The sequence below is a fragment of the Staurois parvus genome, unplaced genomic scaffold, assembly GCF_062004578.1.
Source record: "Staurois parvus isolate SC_StPar_1 unplaced genomic scaffold, SC_StPar_1.0 ptg000931l, whole genome shotgun sequence".
In the NCBI taxonomy this organism is placed as follows: Eukaryota; Metazoa; Chordata; class Amphibia; order Anura; family Ranidae; genus Staurois; species Staurois parvus.
In genome coordinates, this window is record NW_028318727.1 from 1,524,603 (window position 1) to 1,545,885 (window position 21,283).

At 45.6% G+C, this 21,283-nt stretch overlaps 1 protein-coding gene across 2 annotated transcripts in view; it reads left to right on the forward strand.

The window, feature by feature from the left end:
* Positions 1-20,774, forward strand: part of RAI1 (retinoic acid induced 1) — a 291,210-nt gene extending 270,436 nt beyond the window's left edge. For both annotated transcript variants that reach the window (XM_089656730.1, XM_089656731.1), the window contains 3 exons: positions 9,537-9,630; positions 14,188-14,237; positions 19,452-20,774. In XM_089656730.1, coding sequence (XP_089512856.1) covers positions 9,537-9,630; positions 14,188-14,237; positions 19,452-19,466 — 159 coding nt within the window. In that variant the 3' untranslated portion in view covers positions 19,467-20,774. The remainder of the gene's footprint in view (positions 1-9,536; positions 9,631-14,187; positions 14,238-19,451) is intronic.
* Positions 20,775-21,283: the final 509 nt, after the last annotated feature.

A 21,283-nucleotide genomic window follows, 5' to 3' on the forward strand; every position in this document is an offset into this window, starting at 1 on the left:
ACCATAGTTTGTAGACTCTATAACGTTCACATAAACCAATCAATATACCCTTAATGGGATTTTTTTAGCAAAAATATTTAGCAGAATATATTCGGCCTAAATTTATGAAGAAGTTTTATTTTTTTAATTGGATTTGTTTCATAGCAGAAAGTAAAAAATATTGTTTGTTTTTCAAAATTTTTGGTCTTTTCTTCATTTACAGTGCAAAAAAAAAATAAAAAACCAACGGTGATCAAATACCACCAAAAAGCAGAAAAAAGAGAGATAATTAACGAGCGCTTGGAGATGCGTGGCAAGCAGCTGGCATGAAAGGCACAAACCTCAAACCTTCACACTAAGACAATAACACATGCAGCGCTAAAAAATGAAACATGAAAACATCTAAAGTAACATGTGATGGACTACTAGTGCTTAGTAGTGACTAATAAGTGTCCTCATAGCATGAATGCAATAGTCCCAATAAACTTGTGCAAGACGTGATGGACTCCGTGCTGTGAAGTGTTTAATATTATGCACTCACCAGAAAGCGCATAAAAAAGCGCATTTGAGTTGTCAGACCACTCCTGGTCCCAGAAGGGTTGAACCTATATGGATCCTCCGGCAAGCTGTCACTCTGTCACTCCTTAACCAGCAGGGGGACTCCCGACATCCAAAGGACCCCACAGGGATAATCCAGGCTCATTAACCAGGGCACTCACATGCAGTATCCACCTTGAGGGGGGGGGGGGCTTGACCAGAAAGGGTGGAGCCTAGCCGGTGACGTCACGCCGTTCCGTACCTCGTGGAGGCCGGCGGCCATCTTTGTATCTGGGATACCCTGTGAGTTATATGTACACATCATCTTTAATAAAGAACATTTGTTTGGAACATACTACACTATCAGTGTTTTTTGGGGTGGGCTTTCTGGTCAAGCCCCCCCCCCCTCAAGGTGGATACTGCATGTGAGTGCCCTGGTTAATGAGCCTGGATTATCCCTGTGGGGTCCTTTGGATGTCGGGAGTCCCCCTGCTGGTTAAGGAGTGACAGAGTGACAGCTTGCCGGAGGATCCATATAGGTTCAACCCTTCTGGGACCAGGAGTGGTCTGACAACTCAAATGCGCTTTTTTATGCGCTTTCTGGTGAGTGCATAATATTAAACACTTCACAGCACGGAGTCCATCACGTCTTGCACAAGTTTATTGGGACTATTGCATTCATGCTATGAGGACACTTATTAGTCACTACTAAGCACTAGTAGTCCATCACATGTTACTTTAAATACCACCAAAAGAAAGCTCTATTTGTGGGGAAAAAAATCATATACATTTCATTTGTGTACAGAGTTGCATGACTGTGCAATGGTCTGTTAAAATAGCGCAGTGCCAAAAAGCAACAAATGGCTTGGACATGTCTTCCGGAGGTCAACTGGATGTACAGAGCACACCAAGATTCAGCCCGGGTTCACAGTGATGCGGTGTGGAATTCGCCGCGTTTTCTGTGCGAATTCCGCACCGCATCATAATCGCACCCCGTTCATGCGAACTGATGCAGGTGTGTATGTTAAGTTAACAACACTCCGAAATCGGTTCGCAAAACGTGGAACGATGTGCAAAATCAGATCGCATAGGTGTGAATACCCATGCGATCCGATTCTAGTGAAGGGTCCTGCACCTTTTCGGTGCGGGTGTGGTGCGATTTGATCCATACATAATTTATGGCTCCAATCGCACCGCACACAAATCGCATGTGATTTGCACTGGAATGTGGTGCGGTTGCTGTGCGAATCACATGCCATAAGTGTGAACCTAGCCTCAAGGAGGAATACACAAAAAATGGGTTTAGACCAGCAATGGGCAAACTACGGCCCGGCGGACCTTTTAATCCGGCCCGCGGAGTGTGATACATTGGCTGTCAGGATGTGTGTAAGCGGGGCAGCGTGACGAACGTGAAGGGAGCTAGGCTCCTCTCACAGTCCGCCCTGAAGACCGGAACGGCGCGGGAACACGGCGAGAGGAACGCGCGGAGCAAAGGTAAGTGAATTGACACAGGGGGGACTTGGCTTACTACTTGGGGGGGAATAGTACTGTGGGGGATGAAATACTATATGAGGGATGAATTACTATAGGGGGGATGAATTACTATATGGGGGATTAATTACTATATGGGGGATTAATTACTATAGGGGGGATGAATTACTATATGGGGGATGAATTACTATGGGGGATGAAATACTATATGGGGGATGAATTACTATATGGGGGATGAAATACTATATGAGGGATGAATTAATATGGGGGATGAATTACTATATGGGGGATGAATTACTATATGGGGGATTAATTACTATAGGGGGGATGAATTACTATATGGGGGATGAATTACTATATGGGGGGATGAATTACTATATGAGGGATGAATTACTATATGGGGGATGAATTACTATGGGGGATGAATTACTATATGGGGGATGAATTACTATATGGGGGATGAATTACTATGGGGGATGAATTACTATATGGGGGATGAATTACTATGGGGGATGAATTACTATGGGGGATGAATTACTATATGGGGGATGAATTACTATGGGGGATGAATTACTATATGGGGGATGAATTACTATGGGGGATGAATTACTATATGGGGGATGAATTACTATATGGGGGATGAATTACTATGGGGGATGAATTACTATATGGGGGATGAATTACTATATGGGGGATGAATTACTATGGGGGATGAATTACTATGCTTACTATGGGGGAATATTACTATACTTACTATGGATGACACATACACATCATTCATCTACTCTTGGTCCGGCCCCCGGGTCCAATATATGAACCCATTGCGGCCCTCAAATCAAAAAGTTTGCCCACCCCTGTGCTAGGCCCATGTTTTCTCACCTGCTTTTGGCTGGAGAAAATCCCATGGGTGGGCAGCTGTGTTTGGTGGACTTTTCTTGTAGTTGTGCTTAATAAAAGTGGCCTGCCGAGCCTTTAAACCACGGACTGGCATAACTCCCTGAAAACTTCAATACCACTGAACTTAATCACCTTGTATCACAATATATATATATATCCTAAATATATCCACTCATATAAATACCCATAACGTACAACAGCTGGCTCCTGCGTCAGTGTCAAATCCTTCCCTGGTGTCTGGATGCCGGGCCGGGTTTTCCTTAATAAACAGAATAAAATGCGGAAACTCTTTTTCTTGCACTCCGTTCTCTTACTGTAGAGAGCAGATTTTGTCCCAGATCCCAGCCTCCAGGGAACCCAGGGAGGTTGGTTCATTTGTCGAGGTGTCTGAATTAGCCATAGGTTGTCTCTTCTCCCATAATGCAGTGGGGCATTTGGCAAGCTACTAAGTGCAAAATAACCAGTTCTTCCTTCAGACAGTTTGAAAGTTAGTGTCATTAAACCCCGGACCCTGCATTCAGTATATGTTGTCTCCCCAGACCCTGCATTCACTATATCTGGTTTCCCCGGACCCTGCATTCAGTATATGTGGTCTCCCCGGACCCTGCATTCACTATATCTGGTCTCCCCGGACCCTGCATTCATTATATCTGGTCTCCTCGGACCCTGCATTCACTATATCTGCTCTCCCCGGACCCTGCATTCACTATATCCGCTCTCCCCGGACCCTGCATTCACTAGATCCGCTCTCCCCGGACCTGGCATTCACTATATCCGCTCTCCCCGGACCCTGCATTCACTATATCTGGTCTCCCCGGACCCTGCATTCACTATATCCGCTCTCCCCGGACCCCGCATTCACTATATCCGGTCTCCCAGGACCCTGCATTCACTATATCTGGTCTCCCCGGACCCTGCATTCACTATATCTGCTCTCCCCAGACCCTGCATTCACTATATCTGATCTCCCTGGACCCTGCATTCACTATATCTGGTCTCCCCGGACCCTGCATTCACTATATCCGCTCTCCCCGGACCCTGCATTCACTATATCTGATCTCCCTGGACCCTGCATTCACTATATCTGATCTCCCTGGACCCTGCATTCACTATATCCGGTCTCCCCGGACCCTGCATTCACTATATCTGATCTCCCTGGACCCTGCATTCACTATATCTGATCTCCCTGGACCCTGCATTCACTATATCCGGTCTCCCCGGACCCTGCATTCACTATATCCGGTCTCCCCAGACCCTGCATTCACTATATCTGGTCTCCCCGGACCCTGCATTCACTATATCCGCTCTCCCCGGACCCCGCATTCACTATATCCGGTCTCCCAGGACCCTGCATTCACTATATCTGGTCTCCCCGGACCCTGCATTCACTATATCTGCTCTCCCCAGACCCTGCATTCGCTATATCTGATCTCCCTGGACCCTGCATTCACTATATCTGGTCTCCCCGGACCCTGCATTCACTATATCCGCTCTCCCCGGACCCTGCATTCACTATATCTGCTCTCCCCAGACCCTGCATTCACTATATCTGGTCTCCCCAGACCCTGCATTCACTATATCTGGTCTCCCACAGTACAAAGAACATGGAAATGCAATTATTTTAATAAATATAAACTGCTAAATACCTTTTCTCATCAGCAGTATACAGCAGTCTTATAACTTCTATCAGTGTCACAATCAGGGTCAAAATCTTTACCAAGTAATTATAGACCTCTTAGTTTAACCTCTATATTTGGGAAGATACTGGAGAGTTTAATAAAAGACACATAGATGAGTTCTTGCTGGAAAAAAACATTTTAAGCAACAGACAGCATGGAGTCATAAGGGGGGATATGATCTCCATGTATAATACATAAGGGGGGGATATGATCTCCATGTATAATACATAAGGGGGGGATATGATCTCCATGTATAATACATAAGGGGGGGATATGATCTCCATGTATAATACATAAGGGGGGGATATGATCTCCATGTATAATACATAAGGGGGGATATGATCACCATGTATAATACATAAGGGGGGATATGATCACCATGTATAATACATAAGGGGGATATGATCACCATGTATAATACATAAGGGGGGGATATGATCTCCATGTATAATACATAAGGGGGGGGGATATGATCTCCATGTATAATACATAAGGGGGGGGATATGATCTCCATGTATAATACATAAGGGGGATATGAACTCCATGTATAATACATAAAGGGGGGGATATGATCTCTATGTATAATACATAAGGGGGGATATTATCTCCATGTATAATACATAAGGGGGGATATAATCTCCATGTATAATACATAAGGGGGGATATGATCTCCATGTATAATTCATAAAGGGGGATATGATCTCCATGTATAATACATAAGGGGGGATATGATCACCATGTATAATACATAAGGGGGGATATGATCACCATGTATAATACATAAGGGGGATATGATCACCATGTATAATACATAAGGGGGGGATATGATCTCCATGTATAATACATAAGGGGGGGGGGGGATATGATCTCCATGTATAATACATAAGGGGGGGGGATATGATCTCCATGTATAATACATAAGGGGGATATGAACTCCATGTATAATACATAAAGGGGGGGATATGATCTCCATGTATAATACATAAGGGGGGATATTATCTCCATGTATAATACATAAAGGGGGGGATATGATCTCCATGTATAATACATAAGGGGGGATATTATCTCCATGTATAATACATAAGGGGGGATATGATCTCCATGTATAATACATAAGGGGGGATATGATCTCCATGTATAATACATAAGGGGGGATATGATCTCCATGTATAATAAGGGGGGATATGATCTCCATGTATAATACATAAGGGGGGATATGATCACCATGTATAATACATAAGGGGGGATATGATCTCCATGTATAATACATAAGGGGGGATATGATCTCCATGTATAATACATAAGGGGGGATATGATCTCCATGTATAATACATAAAGGGGGGATATGATCTCCATGTATAATACATAAGGGGGGATATGATCTCCATGTATAATACATAAGGGGGGATATGATCACCATGTATAATACATAAGGGGGGATATGATCTCCATGTATAATACATAAGGGGGATATGATCTCTATGTATAATACATAAGGGGGGATATGATCTCCATGTATAATACATAAGGGGGGATATGATCACCATGTATAATGCATAAGGGGGATATGATCTCCATGTATAATACATAAGGGGGATATGATCTCCATGTATAATACATAAGGGGGGATATGATCACCATGTATAATACATAAGGGGGGGGGGATATGATCACCATGTATAATACATAAGGGGGATGTGATCTCCATGTATAATACATAAGGGGGGATATGATCTCCATGTATAATACATAAGGGGGATATGATCTCTATGTATAATACATAAGGGGGGATATGATCTCCATGTATAATACATAAGGGGGGATATGATCTCCATGTATAATACATAAGGGGGATATGATCTCCATGTATAATACATAAGGGGGGATATGATCTCCATGTATAAGTAAGACATAAGGGGGGGGGGATATGATCACCATGTATAATACATAAGGGGGGATATGATCTCCATGTATAATACATAAGGGGGGATATGATCTCCATGTATAATACATAAGGGGGATATGATCTCCATGTATAATACATAAGGGGGATATGATCTCCATGTATAATACATAAGGGGGGATATGATCTCCATGTATAATACATAAGGGGGGATATGATCTCCATGTATAAGACATAAGGGGGGGGATATGATCACCATGTATAATACATAAGGGGGGATATGATCACCATGTATAATACATAAGGGGGGATATGATCTCCATGTATAATACATAAGGGGGGATATGATCACCATGTATAATACATAAGGGGGGGATATGATCTCCATGTATAATACATAAGGGGGGATATGATCTCCATGTATAATAAATAAGGGGGGATATGATCTCCATGTATAATACATAAGGGGGGATATGATCTCCATGTATAAATACATCAGTGGTTCATATAGTGAACTCGGTGTAGAGTTATTCCTCCTGAGGTCATCACAGAGGACAAGGGGGCGCTCTTTACATCTGGAGGAAAAGAAATGTAATCTCCAAACAAGGAAAGGTTTCTTCACAGTGAGAGCTGTGGGAATGTGGAATAGACTCCCTCCAGAGTTGGTTGTGGCCAGCTCAGTGGATTGCTGTAGGAAAGTTCTGGATTCTTTCTTGGATACACAGAATATAACTGGATATAACATTTATAGGTAAAGTTGATCCAGGGAATATCCAATTGCCTCTCGGGGGATCAGGAAGGAATTTTTTTCCCTGCAGGAGCAAATTGGATCATGTGTTGTTGGGGTTTTTTTTGCCTTCCTCTGGATCAACTGTGGGTGTAGGATTATAACGTTTTCTTTTTTCTATGGTATAACTGGATGGACTTTTGTCTTTTTTCACCCAGACTAACTATGTAACTATGTAAGTGTCCAGCAGAGCACTGGTTAAAGCGTATAGGAGTTTTTAATTTTGCTCTAGGAGGATGCAGAACCCCTGACTTCTGTCTGGACAGTGCTGAAACGGATCAAATGCAAACTGCATAGGTGTGAACCTAGCCTAACTGTTGGAGTATCCAAGACCTGTTGGAAGCCAGGAGCTGACATAGCTCACCAGGCTCCATCTGTAACTGAAATATTACTGTAACTAAAAACAATCCTGGACCTTTACATGTTCTTACTGGTCTGTATCTACAATGGATTTTGATGCTACAATTATGTGAGTGATGCTTCAGATCTCACTACAGACGCTGCTCCTCCAGAGCAGGGGCGGATTGACCATTTGGAAACTCGGGCACTGCCCGAGGGCCCGGGGTCAGTAGGGGGCCCCAAGAGATGCCCCTGGTACCTTTTTCATAGGCTTTTTTGAGTTTGAGCAAGGACACAGGGGCCCCATGATCCCCTATTGCCCAGGGGCCCCATGAGTTGTCAGTCCACCCCTGCTCCAGAGGCTGCTGTGAACTGCATTGGGGGAGATTTACTAAAACTAGAGAGTGCAAAATCTGGTGCAGCTCTGCATATAAACCAATCAGCTTCCAGGTTTTATTGCCAAAACTTAATTGAAGAAGCTGAAGTTAGAAGCTGATTGGCTCTCGTGCACAGCTGCACCAGATTCTGAGTGCTCCAGTTTTAGTAAATCAACCCCAGTGTGCATTAGCGAAAAATAGATGAAGGGGATGCCAGCAGCCATTCTGTTCAATAGGCTCAGGGCCTCTTCTCATCCATGGCAATGAGAATATTTCTGAAACAGAAGGGCACAGTGCAGTAAGCCCGGGTTCACACTGATGCGGTCCGGAATTTGTAGTGTTTTCTGTGCGAATTCTGCACCGCCTCAGAATCGCACCCCATTCATGGGAACCACCGCAGGTGTATATGTTACGTTAACAACACCCCAAAATCGGTCCGCAAAATGCGGTGCAATGTGCAGAATCGGATCGCATGGGTGTGAATACCCATGAGATCTGATTCTAGTACAGACCAAAAAGGGTCCTGCACCTTTTTGGGGTGGATGCAGTGCGATTTGAGCCATATAAAATGTATGGTTCCAATCGCACCGCACACAAATCGCATGTGATTTGCATAGTAATGCGGCGCGGTTCCTGCGCGCATCACATGCGATATACCGCACCGCACAAGTGTGAACCTAGCCTTAAAGCTGACTTTTTATGTGCTTACATTTTGTCTTCCCTGTTCCTCTAACCCACTTCATCAGCATTTTGATAAAGTTTTAAAATAAAACCGTTTTCATTACATCCCTTAATTTTAGACCCAGTGACCTCATAACTGGGTCTCTGTGCTTCTCTATGCGGTTCAGGCAGATCATGGCTGATAGGAGGGGCCAGCAGGGTGTGGTACATAGCTTCCTGAAAACATCACAGCACCCTGCTTCAGTGCTCCGCTCAAGAATGCTCAGCCCTGACACAAGCAGTGGTCTGGCTCCTGGGAGTAGCTATGCAAATATCAAAATGCCTTGATGGGTGGATGGGTGGAGTTTCCTAGACTGCGTTTGCATGCAGATCACCCTAGGCAACGATGATGCTGGACGTCTTCCAGCCAAGAAATGAGGTGGGGCTTGATCTGACTTGCTGCAGCTTCTAGTGCACATTATGAGAAGCTCACAGTGTGCAGTGAAATCAGAGTAAGCCAGTGCAGGAGAGGAGCCGGTACAACTGGGCAAGACTGAAGGGAAGGCTGGAGGTCTTGGTTAGACATACACTTTAGGTTTTATCGGCATGCCTTACCATGCTTCTTTTGGAAGCAGAAAGGAACACGGTGTAACGTGTATATATTGGCCTGTAAACCACAGATTAGGGCATTGTGTTCCTGTTGACATTTCTTAGACAAGTCCACACAGAGACATTCTTGCCGCTACTAAGGATTCTGGGTAGTGGGATGCAATAGCTGTGAATCATAATCCTGCATATGATTGTTTTTTTCCCTGACCCTGTACAACCTCGTCCCCAAAAGACTTTGTCTGCTGCTGCAAACACTGACTCTGCTTTCTGTCTTACAGCTCTGTCCCAAGTGTCAAAAGCCTGGGGCCACCGTGGGCTGCAGCCACAAGGGATGTGTCCAGTCCTACCACTACACGTGTGCCATGGAGGCAGGTGAGGCACAAGCACCAACACACACCGCAGATATAGTGGACGTAAGGTAGTACTAGACCGATCAATATTCTCTATAGAGAAAGCTAGTTCTCCTTTGAGGAGACCAACCTAGAGTGGAGGCTACCTCCCTGGTCGTGGTAAATGCACTGAACTACAAATACTCCATTTTCACGTAGCTCGATGAATGGTCACATAGCTCAACAATGGTCACTTAGCTTGATGAACGGTCACATAGCTAGACGAACTGTCACTTTGCTTGATGAATGGTCAGGTAGTTCCATGAACAGTCTCGTAGCTTGACGAATGGCCAGGTAGCTAGAAGAACAGTCTCATAGCTTGATGAACAGCCAGGTAGCTCGAAGAACAGTCTCGTAGCTTGATGAACAGCCAGGTAGCTCGAAGAACAGTCTCGTAGCTTGATGAACGGCCAGGTAGCTCGAAGAACAGTCTCGTAGCTTGATGAACGGCCAGGTAGCTCGAAGAACAGTCTCGTAGCTTGATGAACGGCCAGGTAGCTCGAAGAACAGTCTCGTAGCTTGATGAACGGCCAGGTAGCTCGAAGAACAGTCTCTTAGCTTGATGAGTGGCCAGGTAGCTTGAAGAACAGTCTCGTAGGTTGATGAACGGCCAGGTAGCTCGAAGAACAGTCTCTTAGCTTGATGAGTGGCCAGGTAAATCGAAGAACAGTCTCGTAGCTTGATGAACGGCCAGGTAGCTAGAAGAACAGTCTCATAGCTTGAACGGCCGGGTAGCTCGAAGAACAGTCTTGTAGCTTGATGAACGGCCAGGTAGCTCGAAGAACACTCTCGTAGCTTGATGAATGGCCAGGTAGCTCGAAGAACAGTCTCGTAGCTTGATGAACAACCAGGTAGCTAGAAGAACAGTCTCGTAGCTTGATGAACGGCCAGGTAACTCGAACAACACTCTCGTAGCTTGATGAATGGCCAGGTAGCTCGAAGAACAGTCTCGTAGCTTGATGAACAGCCAGGTAGCTAGAATAACAGTCTCATAGCTTGATGAACAGCCAGGTAGCTCGAAGAACAGTCTCGTAGCTTGATGAACGGCCAGGTAGCTAGAAGAACAGTCTCGTAGCTTGATGAACGGCCAGGTAACTCGAACAACACTCTCGTAGCTTGATGAACAGCCAGGTAACTTGAAGAACAGTCTCGTAGCTTGATGAACGGCCAGGTAGCTCGAAGAACAGTCTTGTAGCTTGATGAACGGCCAGGTAACTCGAACAACACTCTCGTAGCTTGATGAACAGCCAGGTAGCTCGAAGAACAGTCTCATAGCTTGATGAACGGCCAGGTAGCTCGAAGAACAGTCTCGTAGCTTGATGAACGGCCAGGTAGCTCGAAGAACAGTCTCATAGCTTGATGAACGGCCAGGTAGCTTGAAGAACAGTCTCATAGCTTGATGAACGTCCAGGTAGCTCGGGAAATGGCCAGGTAGCTTGGCAAACGGCCAGGTAGCTCTAAGAACGGTCACGTAGCTTGAAGAACGGTCACACAGCTTCAGGATTAGTTTAAAATATTTACTGATTAACAGTTATCCAGCGTGTTTCAGAAGAAAAAGGCCCCCTCTTCAGGGCCTATAATATATATATATAATGTAATGTAAATAAAACCAGATGGTGTTCATTAACTTAATGAAAACTGGGATGAACGTAACTGAATGGATGGTCATGTAGCTTGTTCAATGGTCACGTAGCTTCTGTCACATAGCTCAATGAATGGTCATGTAGCTTGATGAACAGTCATCTCGATGAACAGTCACATAGTTCGATGAACAGTCACACAGCTTGATGATTAGTATAAAATATTTACTGATTAAGAGTTATCCAACACGTTACGGAAGAAAAAGGCCCCCTCTTCAGGGCCTAAAATATATGTAATATAATTAAAACCAGATGGAGTTCATTAAATTAATGAACACTTGAATGAATGGTCATGTGGCTTGATCAATGATCATGTAGCTTCGGTCACATAGCTCAATGAATGGTCAAGTAGCTCGATGAATTGAGACATAACTCAGTGAATGGTCACATAGCTCGATGAATGGTCACATGGCTTGATGAACAGTCATCTTGATGAAAAGTCACGTAGCGCGATGAATGGTCACATACGTAGCTCGATGAATGATCACATAGCTTCATGAATGGTCATGTAGCTTGAAGAGTAGCATAAAATATTTACTGAATTTACTGAAGAATTAGCCAACGCGTTTCGGTGGATAAAGGCCCCCCTCTTCAGGGCTTAAAATATATGTAATATAATTAAAAGGTGTTAATAAATTAATGAAAACTGGGTTGGCATTGTGTATTCGTGGAGAAGAGGATGGTCAGCTATCCAGTTTTCTCTCTTCTCTGATGAACACCTGTAATTACATTCCTTATATTTTAGGCTCTGAAAAAGGTAGAGGTCTTTTTCCCCTGAAAAGCATTAGCTATTCTTAAAGAGGAATTCTAGGTATTTTAAATCTAGAATATTTTATATATACTTACACTGGTTGAGTTGTAACCAATTTAACTATGTATATACTGTACCTGGCCAGTCCCCCTGGAATCTGGTAATCACTGTAATACACACCGCTACTCCAGTGATCTCCACTTGCTTCTCATGCCAAACAGCTGCACTGTTAACACAGGAGGTCAGCCATTCAGCACAGGCACAATTCAGGGAATGCTTTGCATTTTCTGATTGAAACCAAAGCATTCTCTAATTGGAGGGGGTGGTCTAGACAGGGTGGGTGGTGGAGTGGGTAGGGTGGTAGGACCAGGATAGGGTATGGTGAATGATGGGCGGTACCGGGTAGAGTTGTGGACCAGGTAGAGTGGGTCGCGTAATGGGTAGGATGGTTGATGAAGCGGGAAGGATGGTGGATCAGGATGAGGTAGTTTGGGTGGTTGACCAGGTAGGGTGGGTGATGGAGTTGGTTTGGTGGTTGATCAGGTGGATCAGTATGGGATACTGTGGGTGGTGGAGCAGGTAGGGTGATGTTGGAGCGGGCAGGATGGTAGATCAGGATGAGGTAGAATGGGTGATGAAGCAGGTAAGGTGGATGATGGAGCGGGTAGGATGATAGATCAGGATGAAGTAGTATGGGTGGTGGAGCAGGTAGGCTGTGTGGTGGAGCAACTAGGGTGGTGGTGGGAAATGGAGCAAGTAAGATGGATCAGAATGAGGCAGTGTGGATGTTGGAGCAGGTAAGATGGGTGTTGGAGTGGGTAGGATGGTAGATCAGGATGAGGTAGTATGGGTGGTGGAGAAGGTAAGGTGGATGATGGAGCGGGTAGGATGGTAGATCAGGATGATGTAGTATGGTTGGTGGAGCAGGTATGGTGTGTGGTGGAGCAGCTAGGGTGGTGGGAAATGAAGCGGGTATGATGGTGGATCAGGATGGGGTAGTGTGGGTGGTGGAGCAGGTAGGATGGGTGTTGGAGTGGGTAGGATGGTAGATCAGGATGAGGTAGTATGGGTGGTGGAGCAGGTGTATGATGGAGCGGGTAGGATGGTAGATCAGGATGAGGTAGTATGGTTGGTGGAGCAGGTATGGTGTGTGGTGGAGCAGCTAGGGTGGTGGGAAATGGAGCAGGTATGATGGTGGATCAGGATGAGGTAGGATGGGTGTTGGAGCGGGTAGGATGGTAGATCAGGATGAGGTAGTATGGTTGGTGGAGCAGGTATGGTGTGTGGTGGAGCAGTTAGGTTGGTGGTGGGAAATGGAGCAGGTATGATGGTGGATCAGGATGAGGTAGGATGGGTGTTGGAGTGGGTAGGATGGTAGATCAGGATGAGGTAGGATGGGTGTTGGAGTGGGTAGGATGGTAGATCAGGATGAGGTAGTATGGGTGGTGGACAGGTATGGTGTGTGGTGAAGCAGCTAGGGTGGTGGTGGGAAATGGAGTGAGTAGGATGGTGGATCAGGATGAGGCAGTGTGGGTGGTGGACAGGTATGGTGTGTGGTGAAGCAGCTAGGGTGGTGGTGGGAAATGGAGTGAGTAGGATGGTGGATCAGGATGAGGCAGTGTGGGTGGTGGACAGGTATGGTGTGTGGTGAAGCAGCTAGGGTGGTGGTGGGAAATGGAGTGAGTAGGATGGTGGATCAGGATGAGGCAGTGTGGGTGGTGGAGCAGGTAGGATGGGTGTTGGAGCGGGTAGGATGGTAGATCAGGATGAGGCAGTATGGGTGGTGGAGCAGGTAAGGTGTATGATGGAGCGAGTAGGATGGTGGATTAGGATGAGGCAGTGTGGGTGGTGGAGCAGTTAGGGTGGGAAATGGAGTGGGTATGATGGTGGATCACTCTGAGGCAGTGTGGGTGGTGGAGCAGGTAGGATGGGTGATGGAACAGGATTGGATAGTGTGGGTGGTGGAGCGGTTAGGTTGGTGTATAGGGATGGTGTAGTATGAATGCTAGAGTGGGACTGGGTATGGTGGTGGACCTGGTAGGGTTGGATAGTGGTGTGAAGGGTAAAAGGCAAAGAAGGGGTACGGATTACAAGCCAAGCAGCAGGGCTATGCAATTCTTTTTTAATATGTAAACTTTTTTTGTTTCAGGCTGCTTATTAAGTGAAGAGAACTTCTCACTAAGATGTCCCAAACACAAGGTAACACAGACCAATGGCTTTTGTAAACCATTCATAACATAAATTTCTGTTCCCGGGGGAAGGATTTTCCTACACATAGCACACATCCTGTTCAATACTCCCACTGACATAGTACAGGCAGTTTCTGCTGAATTCAGGGGAGGATCTGGTCTGGGGGGGTTCTCCCATTGGCCAAAACTCACCGTAACCCGATTGGGTATCTTTTATTATTAATGGAGGTGGGAAACTATACAGGGTAAGCCCTGCTGAGCAGCTTTCTGAATGAAGGACCACAGCAGACACATTACAAACACCAATATCTCCTCGTTTTAAGATACAATCCATCCAAATGGAAACATTAAACCCGCATGTGCATAAAGGGACCTAAGCTTACTCAGTCAGTCCTGTGGTTGCTTTGTCTCACCTAACGAAGGCTTTGTGGGCTTATAGAAATAGAGAAACCAAGGTAAGCAGACTCGAGCATTAGTGGAGACTTTCAAACAATGAGTGAACTGGCACTGCAATCTTCAGCAGCTGGTTTAGCCAGTTGAATGTGAACACAAGAGGCAAAGGGAGAGAACTGTCAGGAAGTACACTCCCAGTGACCCTGTGAGATTCTCTCTGCACTCTGGCTGCAGTTTATTACAGAAAAGACAGATTAATTCAACAGAGAGAACTTGCTAACTTTGGCACAGTTGCAGTTTTAGCTGGACACCATTATCAGCTCAATGATTGCTTTCACATGTTATTTGGAATTGATCATTACAGGAGAGGTCCCTACAAAACCCAAAGATTGGACCTGGAAATGTAAACGAAGCCTTTGTCCAACCTTGTCTTCCATTCAAACACAGAACCATCCCCACAATTCATTTAATTCAAGTATGTTACTTTCAGGCGCTGTTAAAAGATCTGCAACACATTGCAGCAGCTTACAGTCACACATATTGATAATAATATATTTATTTTATATGCGGCCCATATAAGGTGCATGCACAGGTCTGCGTTATGTAGGCGTGGTGCGATCATCTGCGTTTAATGGTTTCCTTTTACTTTATTGAGATGACCCTTCAACTCTATGCACAGCTCCCCTTAACTGGGGGATTTTACTTGGTCTGGTTTGTCCATGTAGTATTACTGTATGACCACATGGTGGCAGATTTACTCCGCAGAGTTACATTGATTTGGACACAGCAGTGCTACAGAACAACATGGCGCTCAATTCAACGGAAGAAGAGTCTACTATTAAAAATGTCCCCCTCCTCCTACCTATCCGGCCTAATCTGTATACAAAAAGATATGTACTCACCTATCTTTAATCCATTCCTGTCGGGGCATGTGATCCTGTAGCTCTGGCTCTCTTGTGTCAGTGAGCGGCTGCTGCAGGGGAGAGGAGGGAGCACCAACAACGGCTGGGCCATGGGAGCCTATCAGTGATGTCAGTGCTCCAGGAAATCTCAGTTGTTGTCAAACACTCTCTGGGACAGAGCTGCGGTATCATGTGGCCGGACCAGAGCAGATAAAAATAGGCAAGCTCACACATCTCTCTTATGCAGGATAGGTAAGCGGAGGGATCTTTTTTAAAAATAGTTAGACTTTTTCCATTTTAAAGGTTATTAATACTTTTGAGAACCCCCCTCCCCCAACCTACAGTACCCTCCCCAGATTCATCCATACCCCCATTCAGTGGCAAATCTTCATGGCCATGCGTTCACAGTAGACCAGTGGTCTCCAAACTGCAGCCCTTTGGTTACCTTTATCCAGTTCTTAGGGCACTATTCCTCCCACTTACACCAAAGATGGGGCACTATTCATCCCACTGACACCACTAATACTAATGATAGAGCACTATTCCTCCCACTGACACCAATGATGGGGCTCTATTCCTCCCACATACACCAATGATGGGGCACTATTCCTCCCACTGACACCAATGAAGGGGCTCTATTCCTCCCACTGACACCAATGATGGGGCTCTATTCCTCCCACATACACCAGTGATGGGGCACTATTCCTCCCACTGATACCAATGATGGGGCACTATTCCTCCCACTGATACCAATGATGGGGCACTATTCCTCCCACTGATACCAATGATGGGGCACTATTCCTCCCACTGATACCAATGATGGGGCACTATTCCTCCCACTGATACCAATGATGGGACACTATTCCTCCCACTGACACCAATGATGGGGCACTATTCCTCCCACTGATACCAATGATGGGGCACTATTCACCCCATTGACACCAATGATGAGGCGCTATTCCTCCCGCTGATACCAATGATGGGGCACTATTCCCCCCACTAATACCAATGATGGGGCACTATTCCTCCCACTGATACCAATGATGGGGCACTATTCCTCCCACTGATGCCAATGATGGGGCACTATTCCTCCTTCCACTGATACCAATGATGGGGCACTATTCCTCCTTCCACTGATACCAATGATGGGGTACTATTCCTCCCACTGATACCAATGATGGGGCCCTATTCCTCCCACTGACCAATGATGGGGCACTATTCCTCCCAGTGACGCCAATGATGGGGCACTATTCCTCCCACTGATACAAATGATGGGGCACTATTCCTCCCACTGACACCAATGATGGGGCACTATTCCTCCCACTGATACCAGTGATGGGGCACTATTCCTCCCACTGATACCAGTGATGGGGCACTATTCCTCCCACTGATACCAATGATGGGACACTATTCCTCCCACTGACACCAATGATGGGGCACTATTCCTGCTACTGATACCAATGATGGGGCACTATTCCTCCCACTGACACCAATGATGGGACGCTATTCCTCCCACTGACACCAATGATGGGACGCTATTCCTCCCACTGATACCAATGATGGGACATTATTCCTTCCACTGATACCAATGATGGGACACTATTCCTCCCAATGACACCAATGATGGGACACTATTCCTCCCAATGACACCAATGATGGGACACTATTCCTCCCACTGACACCAATGATGGGGCACTATTCCTTCCACTGATACCAATGATGGGACACTATTCCTCCCAATGACACCAATGATGGGGCACTATTCCTTCCACTGATACCAATGATGGGACACTATTCCTCCCAATGACACCAATGATGGGACACTATTCCTCCCACTGATACCAATGATGGGGCACTATTCCTCCCACTGACACCAATGATGGGGCACTATTCCTCCCACTGACACCAATGATGGGACACTATTCCTCCCACTGATACCAATGATGGGACACTATTCCTCCCAATGACACCAATGATGGGACACTATTCCTCCCACTGATACCAATGATGGGGCACTATTCCTCCCACTGACACCAATGATGGGGCACTATTCCTCCCACTGACACCAATGATGGGACACTATTCCTCCCACTGACACCAATGATGGGACACTATTCCTCCCACTGACACCAATGATGAGGCACTATTCCTCCCACTGACACCAATGATGAGGCACTATTCCTCCCACTGACACCAATGATGGGGCACTATTCCTCCCACTGATACCAATGATGGGACACTATTCCCCCCACTGATACCAACGATGGGGCACTATTCCTCCCACTGATACCAACGATGGGACACTATTCCTCCCACTGACACCAATGATGGGGCACTATTCCTCCCACTGATACCAATGATGGGGCACTATTCCTCCCACTGATACCAATGATGGGACACTATTCCTCCCACTGATACCAATGATGGGACACTATTCCTCCCACTGATACCAATGATGGGACACTATTCCTCCCACTGATACCAATGATGGGACATTATTCCCCCTCTAATCTAGAAACTTCTGGGCTACATATTATGAGGTCTGTATTCACTCGGCACTCCCATCCTTGCCCAACAGCGAACAGAAATGAATCCTTAATGTTGTGTAAAGTGCCGTATGGTATAGCCACCAGTCAGACTGTATATATCACAAGATGCAGCGCTAATGACTATAACATATATGCATAAATCAAGAAATCTGTCATAAATGACTAAACAGTTGAAAGTTCATAAAATGGGTGACTTTAGTGCTCTCTTCTCCTATATATCCTCCTGATGGTCAGGCGTTTGTGCAGAATAGTGCTGAAGGGGTGCACACTCACCAGAACGCACAGATAAATGAGCGTTTATTATAGATTCCCCTTTAGGATCATCAACTGGACATGCTGTGGTATTACGACAAAACACCTTCCAGACCTCCTAGATGTTCCTGTATATTCCCTGGTTTAGATGACCTGCGTACTTCTCCTTAGGATCAGCATACGATTCGTACCCCACAGAGAGATGAGTGGCTAGAATGGGTACTCCCCAAGGGAGTCAGAACAAAACGCATCCATAGTGTAGTAGGTCATATAAGGATTTATTTAAAATTCAGCAACCCGTGTACACGGTATAAGGTAAACAAAATGGACTAACCGTCCAGTATTAAAAATGACCGCCGGAGCGCCACGATGCTCCGGCGGTATGACGTCACGGCGTTCTTGGCTCCTCCTCCCGCCAAGAACGCCGTGACGTCATACCGCCGGAGCATCGTGGCGCTCCGGCGGTCATTTTTAATACTGGACGGTTAGTCCATTTTGTTTACCTTATACCGTGTACACGGGTTGCTGAATTTTAAATAAATCCTTATATGACCTACTACACTATGGATGCGTTTTGTTCTGACTCCCTTGGGGAGTACCCATTCTAGCCACTCATCTCTCTGTGGGGTACGAATCGTATGCTGATCCTAAGGAGAAGTACGCAGGTCATCTAAACCAGGGAATATACAGGAACATCTAGGAGGTCTGGAAGGTGTTTTGTCGTAATACCACAGCATGTCCAGTTGATGATCCTAAAGGGGAATCTATAATAAACGCTCATTTATCTGTGCGTTCTGGTGAGTGTGCACCCCTTCAGCACTATTCTGCACAAACGCCTGACCATCAGGAGGATATATAGGAGAAGAGAGCACTAAAGTCACCCATTTTATGAACTTTCAACTGTTTAGTCATTTATGACAGATTTCTTGATTTATGCATATATGTTATAGTCATTAGCGCTGCATCTTGTGATATATATTGTTTTGAGGGTGTTTGGTACCTTATGTTCAGCTGCTATATAGATGCGCTCGTATTTATTCTTTTTGACCAGTCAGACTGTGTTTGGTGTAAGACATCTGTGTGTTTATAACCTTCACTAACAGCTCTTGTTGAATGACTTTCTTGCAGAGACACCTGGTGTAACCATCCTAGAAGATGACATCACTTTCATTACACCCGCCACCTTTTATTCACTCCACACAGTCACCGCGTCCAGCAGGAGGGAAGGAGCTGGTCACCGTCATTGTATTTGTAGAGGAGCCAGGCTCTGCAGCGCCCATGTGTGGACAGGGCAGGAACGGCGTTATGCACGCAGGGTTGGTGGGACAAGGACGGCAGGATCAAGACAGTACAGCTTGACAGGCATAATATGACCCAGTGATCCCCTCAGCCGCCTTGACTCGTGTAAAGCAGGAATGGTGTCTAGCAAAAGAGAAAATGAAAATTGATTTTATCAGCGCCGGTGACCTCATCGCGTTTGATTGATGGGTAACTTCATACGGCGGTGATGCTGTTCCTTTTTCGGGATTATTGCGTGCAGCTGGAAGCTCACTTTTGGACAGTATCGAAGGTATCTTCCACATAACATCTGTTCCCAAACTTCTGCCACCTTACAAGGATCATAAGATGGATGGTATTCCCAGTGCAGCTTCCTGAGACAAAAGCCAGGCCCCGGAGCTGACCTAGGGAGTGCCATTCACTTCCTGGACAAGATGGCCGCCAACCGGAGACAGCAGTGACTCTGCATCACAAGGGGATTCATACAAAAGACAGAGAGACAGAATACTGCCAAACGAAAAGGGTTTTTTTCTGTCTTTTTTGGAATGTTTTACCCTTCACCCCCCCCCCCCCCCCTCCTCAGCTACTGTTCATTAAGTGTACTAAAACGTCGTCATTTGACCAATCTCACGATTCTGTAGTTGTTATCTCAGTGTCTCAACTTCTTCTCGGTTCAACCATTCTGACTCTACTGCAGAGGCCCATTTCATCCCGTCGCCCTCTGCCAGGTTAATCCCGGTACTGCAGCGGGAAGTGCGTCGCAGGAGGACACCACCAAGAGTCGCTTTTACAAACCATCAGCTGACCTAGCTCGCTGCAGGCCCTGGCCCTGCTGTACATACGGAAAAGTGTTTGACAAAAGTACGGACAATGCCTCATTTTATGGTGTGTGTGTGTATATATGTGTATACATATGCATATATAATATATGAAGACTGTACATGTTTAACCCCATAGCTGCCGGGAGGCCTGCAAAAAGCCTAATGTGTTTTTCTTTTTTGTTTTTTGTTTTTTTTTTGCCAGCTCCTCCGGCAACTGAGGAGTTAAAGCTAGTGTTCTTTTTAGTAAAAATTGCTTCACACTGAAGAATGTGTGTACCAAGCTTTCTAAAAGATGTTTATTTTCTTTAAAAGAGGCTATTGGGAATGTCAATAAAATCTACAATGAACCGTTCCAACGTCTGTGTTTGGGGCATCTGTGGAGCGTGTTAAAGGGGACCTGTCTCTCGTACACGAGGTAGGAAGCTGTTTTGTATGTAAGGCCTTTGTTTAGTGCTAGTATTAGAAGGTTGATTGGATGGAGAGCTCTGACTCAGTGGAGGGGAGTGTCAGACCTCTGCAGAGAGACCACTGCTTCCACACAGGGACAAAGAGTCTTTATCTGCAGCATACTGGCAGGGGACTGGCTTTTCTACTTTTTAAAAGAAGACAAACAGTAAGGCCCTTTTTCACATGCAGCAGACTTTGTTTTGAATATGTCTGCTGATCCCCCGCTGATCAGAGCAAAGCAAGCAGTCAGTTCCAGGTTTCGCGTGAAGGAAACAATGGTAGAACGTCCCGCAGTATGCTCATGATGGGATCCATAGTGAATACAACCAGAAAAGACAGGTCATCTCCACACATACTGCTCTCTCTGCTTCTACTTTCTCTATTTCTCTCAAAATGTCTGTAATAGTTAATTTT